The sequence below is a fragment of the Emydura macquarii genome, unplaced genomic scaffold (genome assembly GCF_026122565.2).
Source record: "Emydura macquarii macquarii isolate MOO-44397 ecotype Brisbane River unplaced genomic scaffold, CSIRO-AGI_Emac_v2 contig_1230, whole genome shotgun sequence".
NCBI lineage: Eukaryota > Metazoa > Chordata > Testudines > Chelidae > Emydura > Emydura macquarii.
In genome coordinates, this window is record NW_027131367.1 from 16,758,825 (window position 1) to 16,782,345 (window position 23,521).

General features: G+C 40.0%; 1 protein-coding gene across 2 annotated transcripts in view; it reads right to left on the reverse strand.

The window, feature by feature from the left end:
- The window catches only part of OGFOD3 (2-oxoglutarate and iron dependent oxygenase domain containing 3), a 58,355-nt gene that overhangs the window by 20,704 nt on the left and 14,130 nt on the right, over positions 1–23,521 (reverse strand). For both annotated transcript variants that reach the window (XM_067547665.1, XM_067547666.1), the window contains exons 5-7: positions 20,453–20,517; positions 19,850–19,906; positions 10,028–10,181 (exon numbers count right to left, since the gene is read on the reverse strand). In XM_067547665.1, coding sequence (XP_067403766.1) covers positions 10,028–10,181; positions 19,850–19,906; positions 20,453–20,517 — 276 coding nt within the window. The remainder of the gene's footprint in view (positions 1–10,027; positions 10,182–19,849; positions 19,907–20,452; positions 20,518–23,521) is intronic.

Genomic DNA, 23,521 nt, shown 5'->3' on the forward strand with positions numbered 1-23,521 from the left:
ATTACACACCAACAGACAGCTATAGTAAGATCAAAGATCAATTCTGCAATTGCCTACAAACTCTGATTGACAATATTCCCACACCTGACACATGCTTTGTAATGGGGGACTTTGATTCTAAGGTTGGTAATGACAACAATAAAGTGATGAAAGCAATGGTTAAGCATACCTTGGCTCACAAAGTCAGAACAGCAAATGATTGCTAGGATTGTGGCTGGTGTCAGGACTCATAATGAATGGAATACTATTTCCACATAGATATCCACAAGTAACTTGGAATGCCGCAGATGGAGTCACCAAGAACCAGACAGATTGTCTATGTATTGAAAGGAAATTCAGAGCAACTCTCCAGGGCATCAGAGCATACAGAGATGACTATGTTGGAAGTGACCACAATTTATGTGTGGCAAAAATGAAGACCAAAATTTAAGAAAAATAAAATACCCCAAAAGCAGGAAGAAAATTAGCAAAAGGATACCAGAGAAGATATTATGGAAGCAATTTCAAATTGAACTGAAGAACAGTTTACAGATGCTGTAGGACTGAGGCTATGTCTACACTGACGGCAGCAAAGTCGTCGTCGTCAGATCAACTTATCTGGATCGACTGAGCAGTCAGTGAAGACTTGCTCAGTCGATTCAAAAGTCGACGCTATTAATCCACCCCCGCAAGTGGCGTAGCGCTGCATCAACAGGAACACGGTTCCTGTCAGCGCAGTGCAGTGAAGACGGAGCACAGAAGAGAAGCACAGCAGTTGACGGGAGTTACGCAAGTTTTCTGCTTAGTTTGCGTAACTCCCATTGACTGCCGCCGAATCGCCAGGGTAAGTGTAGACCAAGCCTGAGATCCACTACAAGAAGTCAACATTGACATGTCAAGATCATGTCTGCATGGCGGTATTAGAGATGCTGCAATAACTGTAGTTGGTTTCCAGACATGCAAATCTAAAATCTGGATAAGTGAGGATATGTGGAACTGTGTCAAAGAAAGGGACAAGCCAAAGTAAATATTCATTCCTCAAAAAACACCTCCAGAAAAAGCAGCAGCAAAAAATCTGTATAACTCAAAATACAAAGCAGTAAAAAGCAGCATGAGAAGAGAGAAGAGAAATTTATGAATAACATTGCCAAAGAAGTTGAAGAAGAGGCTGAAAGAGGTGATTGTAAAACATTTTATCAATTCAACAGGGTTCTAACTGGCAAGTTTTCACCAGCCAGACGGCCTGTTAAGGATAAACAAGGAAAGACCTTCCCAACAGGAAAAAAAAAAAAATAGACGATAGACAGAATACTTTCAAGAGGTGTTAAAATGACCAACACCAAAAGAAATTGTCGACTTTGACAAAGAAATTGAACATCCAGAACTAGACACTACATTCCATATCACAAATGAGGTAAAAGATGCAATAATAAACTGAAAACTGGGGAAAGCTGCAGGTGAAGACCAGGGAAATGCTGGAAATTTGTGCTGATGAGATCATCAATAAAATCACCAAACTTTTCAGTAACATGCGGGACCAGAAAAAGCCTCCAAAACAATGGAAAAATGGCATTATTGTCAAAATACCAAAGAAAGGTGATCAAAGCGACTAACAACTGCTGAGGTGTTACACTTCTTTCAGCACTAGGCAAAGTATCATCTTAAGCAGAATAAAGGAAGCAGTTGCACTAACAGAAGAGCAGGCTGGATTTCAATCCAGTAGATCATGTGTCGACCAAATTTTCACCCCAAGAATAGTCACATAAGAGTATTGCATGACAAAATCCACTCTTCATAAATATCATTAATTTTAAGACAGCATTTGAGAGCTTCCATCCCAATTTACTCTGCCATACCCTGATGTGTTATAGTATGCCAACAAAAATAATCAGCATCATCAAGGCTTTATACCAAAGTGCAGTTTACACAATTAAAGTAAACAGACTAGAGTGAATGGCTTAACAGACACTGGCCAAACAAGGATGCACTCTTTCACCTCTACTGTTTAGCATGGTCATTGACTTCATTATGGCTTGGTCTACCCTTAAAAATTTAGGTCAATAGAACTGCATCAGTCGGAAGGGTGAAAAAAATCAACCTTGTGACTGACATAGCTATGCCAACCTAGCCCTTAGTGTAGATGTTGCTATGCTGACATAAGAATGGTTCTTTTGCATAGCTACCATAGCTCAGGGAGGTGGCGTTGCTAACCTGATGGAAAAACTCCTGTTGGCACAGGCTATGTGTACAGCTAAGGGTTATGTCAGCATAGTGAGGATGACATAGTTTTGTTGCTCTAATGCAGATGTACCCTTATGAGGAAAAGAGTAGACAGATACAACATGGGCATCACATGACTTAAGAAGATTTAGATTTTGCTGTCAACACAGCTCTGACAGCTCAACCAACATGCAAGCAAAGACCAAGAGACTGTCCAGCAATGCAGAAAAAGACAATTAATAATTATTATCAAATAACGAATCTGAGAGAACCCCAGCAACTCCCAACTTAAGTATTACATTAGATAGCAAAGAAATAAAAAGAGGTGATCAATTCACATACCCTGGCAGTCACATGCAAGCTAATGCAGATATCCAGAAGGGAATAATGTAACGAACTGGCATGGTAGCAGCTGCATTCACCAGCGTAAACCAGATTTGGTCATCAAAAATCTACAAGTTAAAGAGCAAACTGCAAAACTTCAACGCAAATGCTGTTTCCATTTTAATGGATATGAAAACTGGAAATCCACCAAAAGTACAGACAGATGACTAAATGCCTTCAAAAACAAATGCTCCAGGAAAATACAACATATTAAACCGAATGAATTTATTAAAAATGGGGAAATACATCAGCAATCTTTTCCAACCTGGAAAAGAATGAAAATATCTGGGTCACGAGTTAAGAATGAAGCCAGAGCATCTACCATGGCAGGGGTACCATTGAGTAGCTGGAGGAACATGTAAAAGGGGCTGAGTCAAAGAATCCCTCCATGAAACATTACTCAGAGATGGAAAACGTACGGAATTTAACATCAACAAGGATATGCGAAGAGTGGCCCAGGATAGACGGGGATGACAGAGCTTCGTTTGTGCCCTAAGTGACTTTTGCTAGCATGGGAAGGATTTGAGATTCAGATGATTACTAGTTTCTGCCCCTTGTACATCAGTCCTGTGAAATGAGTGAGGTAGGGTTCTTTGGGAAAAAAAACCCAACATGATTACATAATAAAAGGCTCTATTGAGATACATACGCACAAGAGGACAGAACTGCAGAGACAACTGCAAAAATTGCATTTCCCAACATTTAAGTGCTTAACTTTGCAATCTAAACAACATTAATTTAACACATTTTATATGGCATTTTCTAGGTTTTGGGGGCTATTTTTTAAATTCAGGGTAAAAATTTTCAAAAGCAACTAAATCTTTTCAAGTGACTTAGGAACTTCACAGTCTACATCTCACTAGAAGTCAATTGATCTTAGGTTTCTATATGCCTAAGTCACTTCTGAAAATAGGGCTTAAGTATTTTGAAAATTTTGCCACAATTCTATTGTGTGCAACTGTAGCAATCCCTATATCATGCATCAGCAACAATCTTTGAACCTTGAACCTTCAGCACTACAGTACAGATTGCTACCATTTAAGTTCAGGACTAACTATATTAGCTGATGGATAAGGCTGTTGTCTCAGAAGGAGGATGGACTGCTGGGTCCAGCTGCTGCATTTGCAAGGGGGTCAGGGAAGGAGTCCAGCCCAGACTGGCTCTCTCTTTCTCCTCCCCACCCTCAGGAGTTGGGATAGTTCCTGCTCCATGTGGTGCCCCAGAGCAGGAAGGCTGGGCTATGGTGGCCATGTGCTTCCCATCCCATGTCTTCCCACCCTGAGAGCGTTCTGGCCACGTCTTCTGAGGGCAGTACATGAAGGGGGCATGGTCCATTGGGGCCATGTACTGGGTGGATGGGGAAAACCCCTCCAAGTCTGTCTGTCTCTCTCACTCTCACACACCTGCTCCAGCAGTTACCAGGAGATCTCAGGCCAGCCTTACAACGTTCATGGTTGCTTATTATTGTGGCAGGCTGCCAAAGTTTCCCTGAGGAACTCGAACAAAAGAAGGAAAAAAATTTTCAATTTTTTATACCTTAGCAAAAGCTGAATGCAATTTCACAAAACAAGCAACAGGCTCATCTGGCTTTATCCCCGCTGAATATCAAGCACCTGCTGAAAACAGGTGAGAGCCACTCAAAAAGGGTTGCAAGTATCTTACAACTGAAATGTTAGGCAACCTCAATACAGAGGTAGCTACCAGCTCCCCTCAGAATTCCTATAGTGTGGTCTAAGCAAAGATACCAACATTTCCTTTAGAAAGTGACTTTTACTTCAATGTAGGTCACATTTTCATATCTTAGGGACTCTAGGTGACGTTCCGAGCTTGAATGCTTTAATAAAACGAAAAATCATAAACAGGATATTTTGTGACTGAGCTAAACTGTCTCAGTCATCCCAATTTGACACAATCACATCTTCATTAGTATCACAGTCATGGTACCAAATTATTTACCATGACAAGTGTCAGTGCATAGTTTTTAAATTCATCATGTAAAATTTAAGTTACACTTTTGTTGCTGTTAATAACAGAAAACCCAAAGCAACTCAGCCAGTTGCACAGCAGATCTGATCCCTCAAGAGCCTGCAGTTCACCTGCAAGAGGACAAATGAGGCATGTACAAGGACAGAGAAGCATCAGACAACTTTCATAAAGAAAACAAATAATCCTACTGAAATTAATTTAGTTTCCATATGACAGAATAACTTGCAAGTTCTAGTGGGGCCTCAATAGACATCTGCTGCCTGGGTTAAATGACCACATTATTAATTTGCTGGTGGAAAATAGTAAAGAATGCAGGAGAGAAGGAATAAATATAGTGCTCAAACAGACGCAAAACACATGACAATAATAGTCAGTAGCTACACAATTCAAAAATACACCCTAGTGTATGAAAGGACAGACAGAAAAACTGGACAAACAATAACTACCTACAGTTGGCTGTTACAGCTCTTTCCTCCACAGCACCACTCATTCAAATGAGTTAAAATGACCAGTTCATCTTGTTTTCCTTCCACACACTTACAAATCCCCATTTTTACCTTGAAAGCTCCCCAGATTGTAATGACACCACTCAGAGAGGGTTCATGTGATTACTAGATAGGACAAAGATAAGCATTGCCAGCATAGGTCTGTCATGTATTGTTTTAAAGTTAGTTTTCATTGAATTTTGATCGTTTCATGACAGAATGGCACAGATGGTATTGCCACGTGCTCCTCACGCAAGACATTTCTTTCTGGCTCAGCCCATGGAACAGAAGAAGAAGAGTCTTAATGCAAATCTACCAAAGCCATGGAATTTCTTCCCAGGGAGGAATCTCACTGAAGTGAAATTTATCCCTGTGCTGAAGGCCAGCACAGACTGTACATCACTTAAATCCCACTTAAGCCCTAATTTGAGGACTTCAGAATAGAATGCAAATGATCACGGTGCTGGCCTCAGCACAGGGATTAGCAATTCTAGATGCTCTCTGAAGACCACATAGTGCCATCAACCAAAGGCCTCACAGCCTTTGCTCCCAAGCCTTGGTGGCAGGGGGCTCCGCGTGATGAAGACTACAGTTCCAGTTCCTTTACTTTTTAAGTATACTCTTCCATCCTGTCACTTGGACTGATTCTACATGTTTCAAATACTCATGGTATTGCAGCGATATTCTTCAATCTTATTCAGTCCTCTGAGACTCCTAGGATGATGATGGCAGCAACAGAATCAGAGTTCAAGGCCAGAGGGGACCACCAGATCATCTAATCTAACCTCCTGTATATCACAGGCTACCAACACCACCCGGCACCCGCACACTAAACCCAACAACCAAAATATTACAGCCCACAGGAGACGGGACTATTATGTGCCACAAAGAGAGAACAGGAGGGACCAAGGCGCATCAGTGCCTGAGTCCCATCCCTTCTCTCCCCCCCCCCACCTCAATGACAGAGAAATAATTTAATTGAGAGATGCCCAGATAATGTATTCTTGATGGTGAAGGGCATATAGCCAGGAAACAAACAGAAAACCACCAGCTCCAACAGGAATTGTAAACTTCACCCATAATCATTTTAACAAAGTAATTGTTCATATTACTATACCCCCACTCCCAGTACTCCTACCCAAGTTCTACGAAAGTCTTCCTATTGGTACCTGACAAGTTCACTGGCTGTGGAATTACATTTGTATTGTAAGAGTATCAGTCAAGGATCGTAGTCATGATAGAGGTTTGCCTTCTAATGTAACACCTGAATTGGGAGTTGCTGAAGGTGAACATCATCAGTTTGATAGGCTTTTTTGGGTTGTTTAGATTGTAAGCAGGGCCATAGACCCTGAGGCAGAGAGAAAGATGAGCTGCAGAGGATGTGAACTCTGGCTAGCCTCTGTTCTGAAAAACAGCCTAAAAAAAGGTCTCCAAAAATTAGTGAATGGCTGAGACATTAATAGAGTGTAGCAGCCCAAGCTACCGTCTTTAGTTTTAAGCAAAAAACCATTGCTAAATAGATATAATACCTCCAAATTAAACACTGGTCTTGGGGCAGTGTATTCCTATTACATGTTCACCTATTGCACGGCTTTTCAGCTTCTTTGTTAAGAAAGTTACACCGTGCAGAGCACCAGCATAAATACGTGTGATGTGCATCAATTTTCTCATTCAAACTACCTCAAGTGACATCTCCAAAAACCTGACAAAAAGCACAGTGCAACCATCAAACTAATTACCGCTGCTGAGTAAGTCTCCTTCCTTCTGTCATCACACAGACACTTTTTTCTTCAGTTAATTAGAGATTTGTAATAAACTAAAGTAGCTGTAGAATGGTGACAATGCAACAGTTCTTTTGAGAACAGACTGACAAGAAGACTCAGAGTGAAAACATGGGAAGTAATTGCATTTCATGGAACTGGGATCTTTGATATGATGGTGTCTCCCTGTAATGGACTGAAGCATCTGATGGAACCGCCAGGAGCCATCTCAGCACTATTTTCATCATAGGTACAGTTCTTCTTAGTATCAGTTTAAGTCATCTGCCCAAATCCTCCTCCATCTATGGTCCTGGCTTCACATTACTCTGTATTTATAGCACTACTTTAACCAACAATATTCAGAAAGCTGGTTTGGATTATCATTGTTTTTGCTTTGTCACTGGCTCTACACTTGATCTTGTATCACTATCCTAATTTAAACGGAGGCAGTCTAGTACTGTCAGCCTGTCTCAATATTTTCTATAGTTCACTATGGCAGAATAAGTTCTTTGCTAATGAGAGCATCAGTTGGTAGGCATTCAGCAAATCAAAGGAAACTAATCACAGCTTTGATTGATGCTGTCAGAAACATGGACAAAACATTAAGTATTATTATTATTCCATGCAACTTGGTCCTTTTAATATTAAGTATTATTCCTGGTAAGAAATACTTCTTTATGTGACTGCTAATCAAGGATGTTCAAGGCATGCCTTTAGAAGCTGGCCTACTAATAACTTTTACCTACTGACAGTGAAGCACTGGTAAGCTTTTGGGATGACTGTACATCTCAGATCTGGTTCTTCTTGGCTCAGGTGGGCCATGATTCTGGAGCAATTCCAATTTTTAAATCTCTGCTGAACTCCCAATTGACTTAGCTATATGGCATTCTCACCAGTACTTTGAGTTCTGCTTATCTACATAGATCCCCTTGTACACAATGCATATAACTAAACTCAAAACCAAGACTCACTCCTCAGTTCGATCCACTGAGAACTTCACAAAGGTAGCTATGATCTCAGAGATGAAAGACCCCTGCTTGGTTTACAAAACCACTCAGTAAACCTTCCATCACAACCAAAATAATGCCTAAGTAGTTAAATGATCTATACATGTTGATAGGTGCTTTAAGAGATTAAGTAGCTCATCACACCTCTGAAACCAGAGCTAGCCTTCAGCCAACTTCCTGAAGTGTCAAATCAACGGCCAAGGACAAGGAGGGGTGTTTAGTCTGCTCAGGGGAGTGCAAAAATATTTTCTGTCCATAATCTGAAACAGCGATTACTACAGCTGGTTGAAAGTTTTCTGAAAAAGAGTTTTCCAGTCAGGAAAATGTTACTTTGATAAAACTGAAATGTTCCACAGGAATGTACTGATTCCATTAAGCATTCACAAGAGACTAGGCAGACAGGCCAGCTGGCCAACCTGGTTTCCTGCCAGCCCAAACTCCCCAGGCTACCCAACTTCCAGGACTTCCTGGGCTTCAGGGTCCCCGGCAGCCCTCCTAATAAGCTGTCTGAGAGCTGGGGCACCCTAGCAGCTTGCTTGACAGGCTGACACTAGGGAGGGTGAACCAGAAATTTTCAAAAACAAAATCCCTTCCATTCTTCTGAAACAGATGGCTTTGAAAATATCTACCGCACCCAGAAAAAGTTACGCCTGACTTTTCGTTCTGATCCAGAATGACATTTTTTCAGAAATGCAACATTTTCTGTGTGATGAAAATTCTAGTTCCCGCACAGCTCTAAGGTTTACCATTATACAACATATCCCACTGTACTAGTACACAGACTGACACAGAAAAGATTGTTTGCATAAAAACGCTTACCTGGAGCTTTGTGGATGTCAGAAGGAGAAAGAATTCTATTTGCCACTCAGGGCCCTCATATTGGGCTTTCCAAGACATACCACGGATCGATAAAACGCCACCTGCTTCTCTCACACCTTCAAAATGAAGCTATTTTTTGGCTCAAAAAAGTTTTTTCTTTTCCAGTTTATGTGCATGAGTACTACAAGGTTGTAGTTAAAACATTACTTGGGAGGTGGGTGAGTGATTAATCACTCCATCTATTAAAGCACCTGTCAAAATCCACCCATAATTTAAAAACACTGAGATCTCAGTGATGAGTAGGATGACACACTCAGTAACACTCCTGAATGTTAAACAAAGCCGAAAAGTTTCTTAGGTAAGGGTAGCCCTCTACAGAATGTAATTGGACTTTTTTTTTTTTTTTTCATATTGTGCAAAACAAACACATTTGATAGGACTGCTCAGTCACTGGAATCCCTGAGTGCACTTTTATTAAAGAACATATTTAGAAATCGCACACCAAGCATATTACCCACAAAGTACAAAGTCAGCATGGAACACCCTCCATGGCACCCTCAATACTGAAAAATCATGCTTTACATTAGAATGTATCAATACTGCTGACAGCTCGTTTGAAAGAGAACACACAAAGAAATTTGTCATTCTGACTTAGAGGTTTCTAGCTGAACCCGCTACAGGCAACATGTCAGAATCTGAGGGAAACAAACGTGTTAAAAGCCGCTCTAAACATATTACTATATCCGTAGGACAGTTTTCTCTTGATGCCGGAGTAATAAAAAACACAATCAGAAATACAAAGGGAGGCAGGAGTATCATATGTATTTATACAGATATGCTTTTATATTTACAAAGCTTTAGACCAATAAGTACTGTACTGTACATTAGAGAATGTCTTTATTCACTTGTCTGTCACAAATAAAGTTATAAATTTGCCAAAAGAGAAGAAAAAAATGTAATATAATATACAAAGGTCACATCAGAATCAGTATTACATGGCAACATATTTTTGAGGCATAACACTGCTTTTGTATTTAAGTTAATTAAAAAACAAACACACAGAACAGGTATCCCTCCTTTCAACAGGTGTTGATATTTACAGAGTATCTCATGGTTGAAAAAGTCTAGCAGAAGATACCAAGATTTTAAAGGAAAACTACACTTTTGAAAAAATGAGTGATCCTGTCCTGTGCTTCCAATAAGACAAAGACAAGCTGGCTTATTCTTCATCCACGTTCCTTTCACGGAAACAACTTTTATATCACCAGCCTACAGATATCTCCCAACCACAAACATTATTATGGTCTGATATACTTGGATTCTCAATCTCCAAAGTGATTTAATCCCAAGAAGAAACACATTCTGCCTTTCTGAACCCGCCACTTACCTTGTCAATATGCGGGTGCCAGTACTCATCATGTGTTGTCTTGGCCTCTGTGCTGTTTATTCTCGAGAAGAAGGTTGGCTTGGTCAGATACATGGAAGAAGAACTGATACCAAATGCCTGAGCTATTGTTTGCTGAATTCTCCGCCTTACATCACTGCAAAGAAGAATGTAACACAGCACCTGAGACACATGATACAGCACCATGGCACAGGTCCCAATTTAAACCACTGACATTATTGTTCTGCTGCTTCTTTCACTGTCTGCTCTTACGGTTTATTGATTGTCCATTGTCACTGCTTTTCTCAGCCTAAATTTCTTCATCAGATTTATCTCATCTCTGTAAATAAATTTGGATTTTTTTCTCCCCTTTGTCTTAACAAACCTGGATCAGAGCTATAAGAATCCATCATTTCTAGTCTCCTTCCTTTCTTTTATTCTCAGAAGTTAAAAAGCAATACTTTCCTTCCCCCCCCCCCCCTCCTCTCTCTCTCTCTATATATATATATATATATATAAAAATTTGATTTTTTGTTTACAGGCTTCTAAGAGGGCATAACAAATAGAAGAATGAACAAAATTAAAAACTAATATCATGCAATTGCTCTTTCCTTCTCCATATCCCTCCTCCCAACCTGTTTCTTTCTATAGTCTCTCCAGCAATGAACCATGTTCCCAAGCCAACCCAATAAAACCAAAAAGTTAATAAAAATTGCAAGAAAGGAAGAGAGAGAGACAGAAACAAGGCCCTAGATTTTAAGTTCCTTAGGGCAAGTTCTTCGGCCCCAATCTCTTTGTAAAATGCCACATACACCGATATGCTTAATAAATAATACAAAATTAAAACAGAAAATATTTGACAGATATCCCTTTAATCTGCAGCAGACAACCAGGTCAGAAATCCTTATCTTCCAAAACTTGTATCTTTAGAGAGATATTTCTAAGACAACCATAACAAAAGAAACTAAGTGTTGAGATGGGAAGACCAAGTTTTAGTCTTAACATTGTTCTGTTTTCTTTCAGTTTTAACAAGTATTTTAAACTCTTTAGTTCTTCTTCTTCTTCTTGCTTTTTCAAGTGCAGATTCCAAAAAAACCAAACAAACCCACATTGAAAAATGTTTCATTTGAAGTAAACACTCTTGTAAAGCTTCCCAGTGGAACTGCATCATCATTTTTGTAGCTTATATCCATAATTAAAAGTCTCTCCAATATGAACTATTAAACTTCAGAGAGATTTCAAGAAATGCTCTCAAATACATTTCTAGAGATTTTAAATAGAGACTGTCACAAAAGTAGTAAGGCCTAAAGTCAGATCTGCCAGCTTTGGGTCAGGTTTGTGGGGCAAGTGCTTATCACAGGACTGCCCACCTCATGCATTCAAAACTCCTGAGTCAGCCCTCTTACCTCACCAAACCATGAGATTTTTACAAAATAATACATTTGGGGATCTTTTTATTTGCTTTCTGATTTTTGTGCCTTTAGGAATCATACTTTCCAGCTTCTCTCCATAACCATAAGGAACAGATTTTTTTTTTTTTAAAGGAAAAGTGAGATTCTCAAGTAATCTATATGACTCCAGGAGCTGGAGCTTCACAAAAAACATTAAGCACCGTGAGAGTTTATAAGACTGATGTCAAAGAAATGGAAAATGAAAGATGTGCAGTATTGGGTCTTTGAATCCATCTTCCTGCTCTGCAGGAATGTTTCTAACACCACTGCATATTGCTCACACTTTACGGTCCCAATCCAGCAAAGCACTTAGGCACATGCTTACCATTAAGCATGAATAAGCAGAAAAGGAATGTGTAAGTCCTTTATTGAATTGGGACCCATCAGGCCATGTTGTCCCTCTGTTCTCGTGACCAAGCAGAGATTCATTAGCAGCTCATCCTCCAAGGAGCTGGGTGCCTCCTCGGAGGCACTGAACATTGTCAATGTGCATTTTGCTTCACCATGAATTGAAGGCACTCAGTACTTTGTAGGATCCATCATAAGAATGATTAACAAGGAGAGGGGTAGCACCCATGAACCAAAAAAAAAAAAAAAAATCTATCCCCTGGGTTTCATGCTGGCAGAGGACAGCCCCTCCAGCTACAATATATTTATGCTGAAGAGCTTGTCCCTGAAGACCAAGAACACACCATAACTTAATTTTGGGGCCATCCTTCTTCATGCTGGTTTAAAATCACAAATATTTATCATCATAATGGAGTAACAATAATGCCAATTTCACAGAGCACACTTCATTTGTAGATCTCAGAGTTTCACAATCTTTTAAAGGTATTTACAAATATTCACAAATGCCCTAACTAAAGGGAAGCATTATTATCTTCACTGTATAGCTGGGAAACTGAGGCATGGCGAGGCTACGTGACCTGCCCACGGTCATACAGGAAGTCCACGGCAGAGCAGGGAACTGAACCACATCTCCCACTCTTGGCCAGTGCTCTGGCCACTGAACCATCCTTCCTCTTCTTGTAACCCCAGGCATCTTATTTTAAATGCCCAATATTCATAAGGCATAAAACATTTATGCCCTCAGACAGCCTTAAAAGCAACCCTGATTTCCCTCTTAGTTCAATGCCTTTTCCTTTCTAAAACCTTACTATTAAAGCTCATTCTCCAGTCCTTATAAGCTGCTTTAAAGCTTCACTCCTCAATGTAATGACTTAGGACAAGACTGCGTGATTGATAAAATGGGAAGGGGGAAATAAAGTTCTGCTCAGATCTTCCGGATTTACAAGAATGGCAAGAAAAAGTAACTGGTTCAGGTCTGCCAAAGTTTACTATAAAAGCTTATTTCCTTTTCCTAAGCTTAATATGCTGCTGAGTGAAAAAAAGCACATCCTTCAAGAGACGGAAATCTGCTTCCTGTTTATTAATACTATCCTAAATTTTCTAGCTCATCATGAACAAGTGTTCCCCTTCCCTCCCAAAGATAACAAACAGGGCCAAATTCTGGAGTTCAAGTCAATGCAGAATTTGCATCACTAGTTTCACCTTTGTGAGCCATCACATGGGTATAGTAGCTTGAGTTATTTTGAAAAAAGGTTTAAAGCAATCGGCTCATTTTTTTTTTAAATTAGGACCATCTGCAGTGACTATTTTAACTGAATATGTGAAATCTTTATGCAGTTTTATTAAATGTAAATGAAACACTAAGTGCCCTATTGAGTGGGCATCAGATCCAAAGATTCATTGAGCTTAAGTTTCTCCAAGAAAGCAAAAAAGCTGGTCCAACAGAAGATGATGTATGTTTTAATAATTGTCTAGCAATTACCCTTATACCTGGAAAATTTAGTTTAAAATGTTTGAGATAAATCTGCTAAAAGGATCTCAGAAGGAATGTTATAACAAAAAGCTTCATATGAAGAAAAGTCAATGTGATTGGAAAAAACAACAGTGGGTTTTTTGGGGGGTTTTTTTTTCATATGCAAGGGGTTATAAACAAAGCATCTGGCAGTTGATTTCCCATGATACGGATAGAAATAAATGCAATTTAATGAAGTCAATTAAATAAATCACCAGAATTATATTAACCTGTTTCACAGTTGTTCCACTGCTCAGTAATGCAAAGAGAGTTACACAGAACTATTAGTTAATAAACAAGCCTATTAAAGCTCCTAGTACAGGAAATCAATGTATTTCTACCTAAAGGAAGCCCCACTGCAACAAGACGAATCACATGTAGCAGCTTAATTTCCCATTTACTTTACATATATTGTTGCTTAACACATCTGACTTCAAAGAGACATAAACGAAGTAATGGAAGGAAGAATCCCATGCACAGCTATAGACTGGGGACCGACGAACTGGGCAGCAGCTCTGCAGAAAGGGACCTGGGGGTAACAGTGGATAAAAAGCTGGATATGAGTCAGCAGTGTGCCCTGATTGTCAAGAAGGCTAATGGCATATTGGGCTGCATCAGGAGGGGCATTGCCAGCAGGACGCGGGAAGTGATTATTCCCCTCTATTCGGCATTGGTGAGGCCGCATTTAGAATATTGTGTCCAGTTTTGGGCCCCCCACTACAAAAAGGATGTGGACAAGTTGGAGAGAGTCCAGCGGAGGGCAACAAAAATGATTAGGGGGCTGGAGCACAGGACTTCTGAGGACAGGCTGAGGGAACTGGCCTTGTTTAGTCTGCAAAAGAGAAGAGTGAGGGGGGATTTGATAGCGGCCTTTAACTACCTGAAAGGGGGTTCCAGGGAGGATGGGGCTAGGCTGTTCTCGGTGGTGGCAGATGACAGAACAAGGAGCAACGGTCTCAAGTTGCAGGGTGGGAAGTCTAGGTTGGACATTAGGAAAAAGTTTTTTACTAGGAGGGTGGTGAAGCACTGGAATAGGTTACCTAGGGAGGTGGTGGAATCTCCATCCTTAGAGGTTTTTAAGCTGAGGCTTGACAAAGCCCTGGTTGGGATGATATAGCTGAGGTTAGTCCTGCTTTGAGCAGGGGGTTGGACTAGATGACCTCCTGAGGTCCCTTCCAACTCTAATATTCTATGATTCTAATGTATCAGAGAGCTAAGTCTAGAACAACACCTCTTCTCCCCCACCCACCCCAGAAACAAGTACTGCAGATGAAGGACATTCATCATAGCACAATGGAGCAAAGGGGTGAACTATTATTATCACAGGTAAAAAACATGGGAACAAAACTAGCATTGCATGATGTGTGGGCTGAAAAGTCATGAAGAAAATAGTAAACAAATCTCACAGTGGGAACAGGACACAATCTCCCACTTTGCCCTAGCTGCCTTCTCAGATTCAGCTGTACGGACAGCAGGAAGAACAAGTTATGTTTTAGGGTCTGATTCAACATCCATTGAAGTTAACAGGGATCTTGTCATTGACTTTGATGAACTTTGCATCAATCCTTTTTAAAAAAAAAAAGTCACAAGCAAACATGACAATGAACACCTGCATCTCAAACAGTTCAGGGAGAACACAGGGCCCCATCCCGCAGCCCTTGCTCATGCAAGAGTCCTTCTAACTGCTACAGGATGCCTCCCTTGAGCAAGGGTGGTGGGGATGGGCCTCAAAAAAGGAAAGGAAGTATTAGAGAATGAAGAAACTTCAGTAGGAGGTCATCACATAATGGGCCTTTGGTTATGCCTATGTTGTAGTGGCAGCACACAGGTTACATACAACAGTGGATTATGCCCTGTTTCAAGAATCCTGAAATACCTGGATATTGACGACACACAGAGTGACAGCCCAACTCTGTAGCTCTGCACACCTTAGTGCTGTTTTTAAACAGTTTGTGTGTGCCAGAGCAATAAAATTGCATTAACAACCTTCACCTGATACAGTTTCTTTCCCAACAATATATTCCAAAATGTTTTAGGTTTACTGAGAGCTCCTGAATAAAGGATCTATATATATATACACACAGTACATACACTCAGAGAGAGAAACAATTATATAATACAAAGCAAAGAAAAATCCAGTTACAGAGCAGCAGCAGGAGAAAATTAAAAGGTAGGCGAAGGGTAATAAAAGATGTGTTTCCAGGTGGTATGTAAAATGAGCTGGAGAGCTGATAAGGCAGAGAGATTCTGGAAACATGCTTCATGTCCCTATGTCTCCTTCTGCTTGTGTGCACTTTCCAGGGGTCTAAGAATGTACTTTGCAAGTTATGATATGTGCTAGATGAGGACAAAAGCCACCCTATACCTACATACAAAAAGAAATTCAGAGTTAAATCAAACTATGAAAGATATTTTTAAATATAGTTTGTGTTTAATATGCATTTCCCATAAACATGGGACCAATTCAACTACATATATATAGAGACACAATAAAACTTGAGAAAGAAATGGAAAAATATCTATAAAGATACAAGTCCTCACAACATTTAATGAATAGACCAGGATTTCTAAGCTTGTCAAACTGATGTGAAATCAGAGCTCCACTGCAATCGGGAAAAAAATATGCGACATACTGGGAAATATAAGCAGCATACTTTGTGTTCCCAGAGAAAAAAGGCAACAGGCTGCATGTTGATTTTATTATGATTTGAACGCCCTGTATTGCTATATTAAAGACAAGTAAATATGAACAAGAGATCTCACTTTGTATGTAATACTGGTGGACAAAGGAATCCATCTATGGGGCTGATATCCTAGGACAGAGTTTATGCAGCACAGGCAACACAATTCCCCGCCTTCCCTCAACGTACACTACGCTATAGGCAGCCTCCATCATCTGTCCACGGCAGGTTGGCAAATCTGCATTTACAGAACAGCCACATTCAGCTTCTCTCCCCACCAAAACAATCTTGTGTTCACTGTCTCACTTTGTGATAGTAAATTAACTTTTTGTGTCCTGAAATCAATTGTCTACCCAAGTGCTGTGAATCTGAGATATCGCCTTTTGCAGGTGGAGATGTTCTCTAGAGTCATACAAATACCACTTCTCTGGATATCTATTATTAAAAAACAAAGGAAATTAAAGTAGTTGACCCAGAATCTATCACATCACTTTAATCAATCTACTTTGTGCACTGGTTTTAAAATCATTCTGTTTGGCCTGCAATCTTTCCATTACAATCTACTTCCCAAACCTCAAACCTGGCCCTCAGACTTTGCAACATGTATCAAACACATACTAAAATCTTTTGCTTCTATTCCCCTTGTTGCCATTCCAGGTAGCTCCTCTCCATTTTATCTGTGAAATCCTTTGAGACTCTAGAGAGCCTTCTCGCTATAACCATACAGTAGTGCAGCTCTATTTAAAAAACTCTTGTCCATGCAAACAAATCCATGAATTTTCCAAAATGAATCATTGTATCTTGCCCCTATTCATTGCTGTAATTGATCAGGATGTATTCCCACCTTGATCTGAGACAACAGAAATAGCTGCCAGCACAGAGGACATCTGATGAGCACAAGTCAATAGTGTAAATAAAAGGAGAAATCTCCCCATAATTGCTGTTCACAGCAACCCTTGTGCATTTTCACATAACTGGTCATCATGGGGGATGCTGAAATACACATGACAAACTTAGGCAAGAAAAGTTTTTTGGCACAGTTACAGAAATGGGGTAGTGAAATCCACTCTGTACTATATTAGAGGAACAGTGTAGCATAATACATCATGCGAAGAGAAATGAGAGACTCTAGCCTCACTATTGGTTTAAGAAAAAAAAGACAGATTTCAAATTGGCCTCCTTTGTAAGCCTACAGCACTGGCATCATGGAGAAGTATGTGCAGAAAACCTTGTCCCATTAGTTTGAAAGCTGGAAAAGGGAAATAATCGCTGACATGAAGATTTTTCATCTCTCTGCTGTTTGGACTCTCACAAGGGCTGGAGCTACGAAATAGAACGCAGAGATCCCCAGAGTTGAACTGAGGTATGCCCTAAAAAGACATTAAATGCTGACAGATTACATCATCTGTCACATTTTGAATGACAGACTGAAATGCATTTGTGCATGTATGCTTGTTTACTTGAATCTGTCAATAACTTATTTATTTTTCCTAGTTAATAAACCTTTGGTTAGTTTATTACAGTATTGGCTAGAGGTGTTACCTTTGATGTAAGAGCTAAGGTACAAACTGATCTGAGGTAAATGACTGGTCTCTTAGGACTGGAAGCAACCTGAATATTTTGTGGGTTTTAGTGTAAGTGACCATTTATCACTAAATCCAGTTTACCTCGGTGGTAAGATAGACCATTGAGCCCACGGGGTCTGTGACTCCACTGTAAGACTGTTACAAGGAGTTCACATTTGTTAGTGGATTGGTGAAATCTAATTACAGAACACATCACCAGTTGGGGGTGTCTTCCCTGCTTTTGACAGCCTGCTCCGAAGCTGGCACTCTCGGTTGTGCGCCATTCCCAGACAGTGTGACAATGTGAAAGGTTTGGCTTTCACTCAATTCATTGCAGGTCTACACTCTGATAAGCTTTTAAAAACACACCAGCGCTGATGGTGTAATTTTCTTCTAATGCCACTGATGGAGAGCAGCTTTTAAACCAAGGATGCATATTCCAAGGACTCCATTCTGGATAAAAATACAGACAGAATGAAGAAAGAAGAAAAATTACTAGCTTAAAAGCTAGTGGATAAAGCATGAGGGCACGAAATTATAATTCATTCTGAAGCAGCAACTATTTTGACACAACCATCTTAGAAACCAGCCTTCTGGATCAGAATGTCTCCTCTTGTTTTGTTATCGGTGTGATCGGTAACACTAAGATGTGCATTTTATTTAGTTAGTTCTCTCCAGGGTGTATTTTTAAACAAGCCTAGAGAGGTAAATGGAAGTAATAAAGATAAATGCTCCTCGGGTAGCATACAACAACCCATTAAAGATACCTGCTGTTGGAGTCAGGGTTAAATAGGAACAAAAGCATTTAATAATAAATTTTGTTTGTGACTTGTCTCTGGCAGGTTGAAATATTCTCTATACCGACTAAAGAGTCCATAATCACTAGCTGCTGCTTTATTTCCCAAATGGAGGGGGCAGAAATGTGAAGTACTTATGCAATCCTTAAAAATTCCAGTTTGTTTGGAATAGGGAAATGTATAAAAAGAACCCCTATAAATTAATCAGGTTATTTCTACAGGCTTGGAAGGAAAAAAAAAGCTTCGGGGGGGGGGGGGGGGGGAGAATGGAGAGCTGGAGAATGGATCCAACTCTACTGAACTATACTACTTTGACCACTAGAGGGAGCTCATATTCTTCCATAATGCCAACAGAGATATACTGCGAATTACAAGGTAAAGTTAAATAAATTCGGAATACAAAATTTTCAAACCAAGTCTGTTCTGTAGTTCATGTCAAAATCTACATTTACACAAATTCCATGAAAATCAGAATTAGTTTACTATGTCCATTCAAGCAAAGTAGTAATAAGGCTTATTCCTAAACGTTGGCTATACACATCTTCACAGATAGGGAATTTAGTAAAACATGTTGTACATGTCATGTCAGTGAGTCCATCTGTATGAAAGATAACACAACAACAACATCACAGAGAATGTTCCATTACAGCAATATTCCATATTCTGGCCCTGTAAAAAAAAGTGCTGCTTTTCTAGCCAGACAACCAGAACATTCCACAGCCTTTTCCCCTTTAACTATTTGACTGTCTTGACCCACCCTCTAATTATCTTTATTTGAAGCTCAGTTCCAAACAATATAACAGGACAGGACTCCCTTCAATGTTTATTACAATGTCTATCTTAAAATACCCACGAAACACGCCCTAGGGCTAAAATGTTGTAGATCTCTGCTAATGGGCTTTTGTGCTGTGTCTCCAGCCTCTGGATTCAGGCAGAGCACCTTCCTTTCTGGCTGCATTAGTAGATCAACGGCATGGGCCTATCTGGGACAGGATAGCATGGGAAAGGTGGGATTGAGGTTTCACCAACCATTAATGAAAGTGACAGCAAATAGCAAATGACTGTAAGTACAGGTTTGACTGTTAGTTAGATCTTTTGATTTTACCCCACTCCAATTACACTAACAGGTACTTTGTTTGTTGGAGGATGCAACATACATAGGCTTTATGACACTCCAGCACTGTAGGGATAGATTTTGAAGAAGCAAGTCATTAGCAAGAGTCGGTGTATCTCAGTGTGATTCTCCAATGTGAGCAGTGGAATTTCTGGTGACTGCCATTGCTTTGCTTATATTTAAATGACCTATCTTCCCACGTTCCTTCACACTGGTGATTCTGTGATTCCCCAACCCAAGATTTATCTTTACAAATATACTTTTTGTTAAGATAGCTAAAACCATCTCAGAAGGGCAACTCAGAAAAAAATAAAGTTATATTTTTTGGTTCATTCTCCAATTACTGAACGCCTTACCGATATAACTGGAAATCTTCTTCTGTAAAGACTTCTTGAATCTTATCTCCAAAGTATCTACAAAAATAAGAGAGTCTAAGACGAGGGATTATGAACCTGAATTTTTGACATTACCAATTTGCATCTTCTCATCCCATCTATGCTTCATCTTTTCCACAAATAACCTATACATTAAACTTGATACAAAAGCCCCACACAAGCCTTCCCACTATTCAAATGTGATCATTAAAGAGATGCACAACTCCCAAAGCATTGTCCTAAGATGTTACTAAAAGAAAAAGGGACCCAAACTCAGTGACTATGGATAATATTTACCAGGCATGGAAAATATTCTATAAAATAAGAATGTGGATTCCCTCTTTTAGAAGGTTTATAGCTATGGACTTAGAACTGTGCAAGAGTCATTTTTTATCCAGTATTAAAAAGGCAAATCCTACAACTGAAATAATTAATAGCTTCTTAAGAGAAGCTTTTACAGGGTCCAGGAAACCATTGACAATCTATCAAATTCCAAATACATGAGTCCTTATGGAGTTTGAGAAGGTAGAACACACAAGCTGTAGGACACTAGAGGAGAGACAGTAAATCCTTGTGCCACTTTACCTGTATAGATTAACAAAATGCTTCCCCACTGAAAGAGCGCCAGAGTGCAAGTCCAAGATTGAAGCCTGGGAAAGGAGACAGAAGTAGAAGGGGGAAAAAGACAAACTGGTAAGCATGGAAAAGTTTATGCCATTATTTAAATCATCTTCCTGACAAACTACCCCAATTCAATGCTGTTTTCCTCATTCTTTCAAACAGAATTATTTGTTCCCCAACAGTCAGATACACAACCTTAACACCTATTCTCCTGTAGGTCTTTCTAAGGCTCCTGTCAGCTCCTGTCATAACGTAGCTTGCGTATCTCCCGTCGATGTACTTCCGTTGATGTACTAGGATATCTACCGTCTACATGTCCTATTCAATCCATCCTGCTGCATCCATCACTGCAGAGCCCACAGTGTCGACATACCCTTAAGCTATGAGCTTACAGCGACGCAGCTGTACCAATGCAGCTGTAAGATCTCTGGTGCAGCCGCTCTAATCCGACAGAAGAGAGCTCTCCCGTCAACATAATTAATCCATCCCCAACCAGTGATACTAGCTATGTCGGCAGGAGAAGTTCTCCCACTGACATAGCACTGTCCACACTGACACTTCTATCAGTGTCATTGATGTCGTTCAGGGGGGTGTTTTACTCACATTCCTGAGCAACATGAGTTATACGGACATAAGTGGTAGTGCAGACATAGCCTAAATGTAAGATAGGGATGGTCTCGCAGTTAAGGCACTGGATTGGGACTCCAGAGATTTGGGTTTATAGAAAATAGATCCTGTCAAACTAACTTGATACTATTTTTTTTTCTTTGAGATTACAAGTTGGGTTGATAAATAATGGTGATGTCGTTTACTCAGAAGTCTAAAAGATAGATACCTGACTTGGTAGCACATGACATTTTGATTAAAAAATAGAATGATATAAAATTAACATGGCACACATTAAATGGATTAAAAGCTGACTAACTGATAGGTCTCAAAATTTAATTATAAAAAAGGAATCATCATTGAACATATATATGTTTCTTGTGAGGTCTCAAAGGGATCGGTCCTTGACCCTATGCTATTTATCAATGACATGGAAGAAAACAAAGTCATCACTGATGATAACATTTACAGGTGACATAAAAATTGGGGGAGTGGTAAATACTGAAGAGGACATGTCACTGATACAGAGCGATCTGGAGCATTGGTAAACCGGGCACAAGCAAATCATTTGTGTTTTAATATGGCTAAATCTAAATGTATACATCTAGAAATGAAGAATGTAGGACAAACTTAATAGATGGAGGACTATCCTGGGAAACAGTGACTCTGAAAAAGATTTGAGGGTCATGGTAGAGAAGTCACCATGAGCTACCAGTGTGAGGCTGTGGCAAAGGGGTTAAAGTGATCCTTGGATGCATAAACCGGAAGTAGCAGTAGAGAAGTTATTTTTCCTCTATATTTGGCACTGATGTAACCACTGCTGGAATACGGTGTCCAGTTCTGATGCCCACAATTCAAGAAGGATGTTGATAAATTGTAGAGGGTTTAGCAAAGAGCCAACAGAATGACTAAAGGATTAAAAACATGCCTTATAATGCTAGATTCAAGGAGCTCAATCTGTTTATCTTAACAAAGACCAAAGGATGACTTCAGCACAATCTGTACATGGGGAATAAAGTATCTGATAGTGGACTCTTCAGTCTAGCAGAGAAAGGTATAACAAAATCAAAATAGAAATAAGGTGTAAATTTTTAACAGTTAGGAAAATTAACCATTGGAACTACTTACCAAGGATCATGGTGAATTCTCCACTTGCAATTTTTAAATCAAAATACATTTAACCTAAGTCAGCTGAATCTGATTTTAAAGCTTGCTCAACTAATATAATTTTCAGTGTGGACAAGGGCCCAACTGGCAACAGATAGCTAAACGAGCGGACATCCTTTGATATGGAATATCCTTGAATATTCTCATCGGGGAATCCTGGCCTTCTCAAAGTGAAACATACATGGTCTCTTTGCTACCTGTTTGACAAGCCTTGTGACCACTCAAGTTGTTTGGATAGGTCACAGGCAATGATGACCATGCCACTAGGTGATCTCCCCATAGACAATGCAAACTTCATCTTTCCAGCAGGATGTGTTCTAGTGCTCTGATGGCCCTGCTTCATTAGGGAAGACGCCAGATTTTTATCATTACATGTTATTTGAAGTACAAAGATGCCAGATCTAGATGACCTGACTATCTAGTGTCAGCACGGGATATGGATACGCAAGATTGCCAGAGTTCTGGTGCTAACAAAGCAGCTGCCGGCTCAACACCAGCCTCAGGCAAGGTTTTGCATCGCTCTCACCACCCCTCTGGTCCGATGCTTGGCAAAGACATCGCTAGTAGCCGAATGCAGCCTCTTAGCCAGAGAGCATTTCTGCAACCAGGAGGCTTTGAATGCTCAGGGTTGAAATGGGGGGATCCCAATGGATTCTGCTTCAGCCCCCACAATGACAGGAAATATCCCCCTTCTCCCAATATCTTTGTGTTTTCCCCAAACTCTTAAAGTGTATAAATCATCAAGCTATTAAAATGGACATGGCATGGAGTGTTCAGGCCCCTCCACCTGACTGTAGCCCCCTGCAAAAGCATTCAGAGGACTAATGCAGACAAGTCATCCTACATCAAATCACCCAAGGAAAGCTCCTGCAATAAGCTTTATTCAAACCTCAGTGTAATAGCCTTATTTAAGATCTCAGCTTCTGTGCAACAGCCATAACTGTGGAGTTGCTACTGAAGCTCTCTAATGTTTGTAAGTATACATATTCACAAGACCAGGAAATTTTATAACCAGGAATAATGGCAGGACACATAGCTGATACGCAGGTTTAATTTAAAAACCTCTTTGCTTCTCAACTTCAATTTACTTTAAGCATTCATTCAGAGTATCAATTTTCCTCTTGCGTCCTGAAGCAGCAGGAGCTTGCAGCACTGTGGGGGATCCAAAATTGTCAATCCCGGTAATGAAAAGGCAGCGGATGGGCTCCCAAAGGAGGAAAGATATCCATAGCTAGGAAGATAATGGCTGCAATAGGAAAG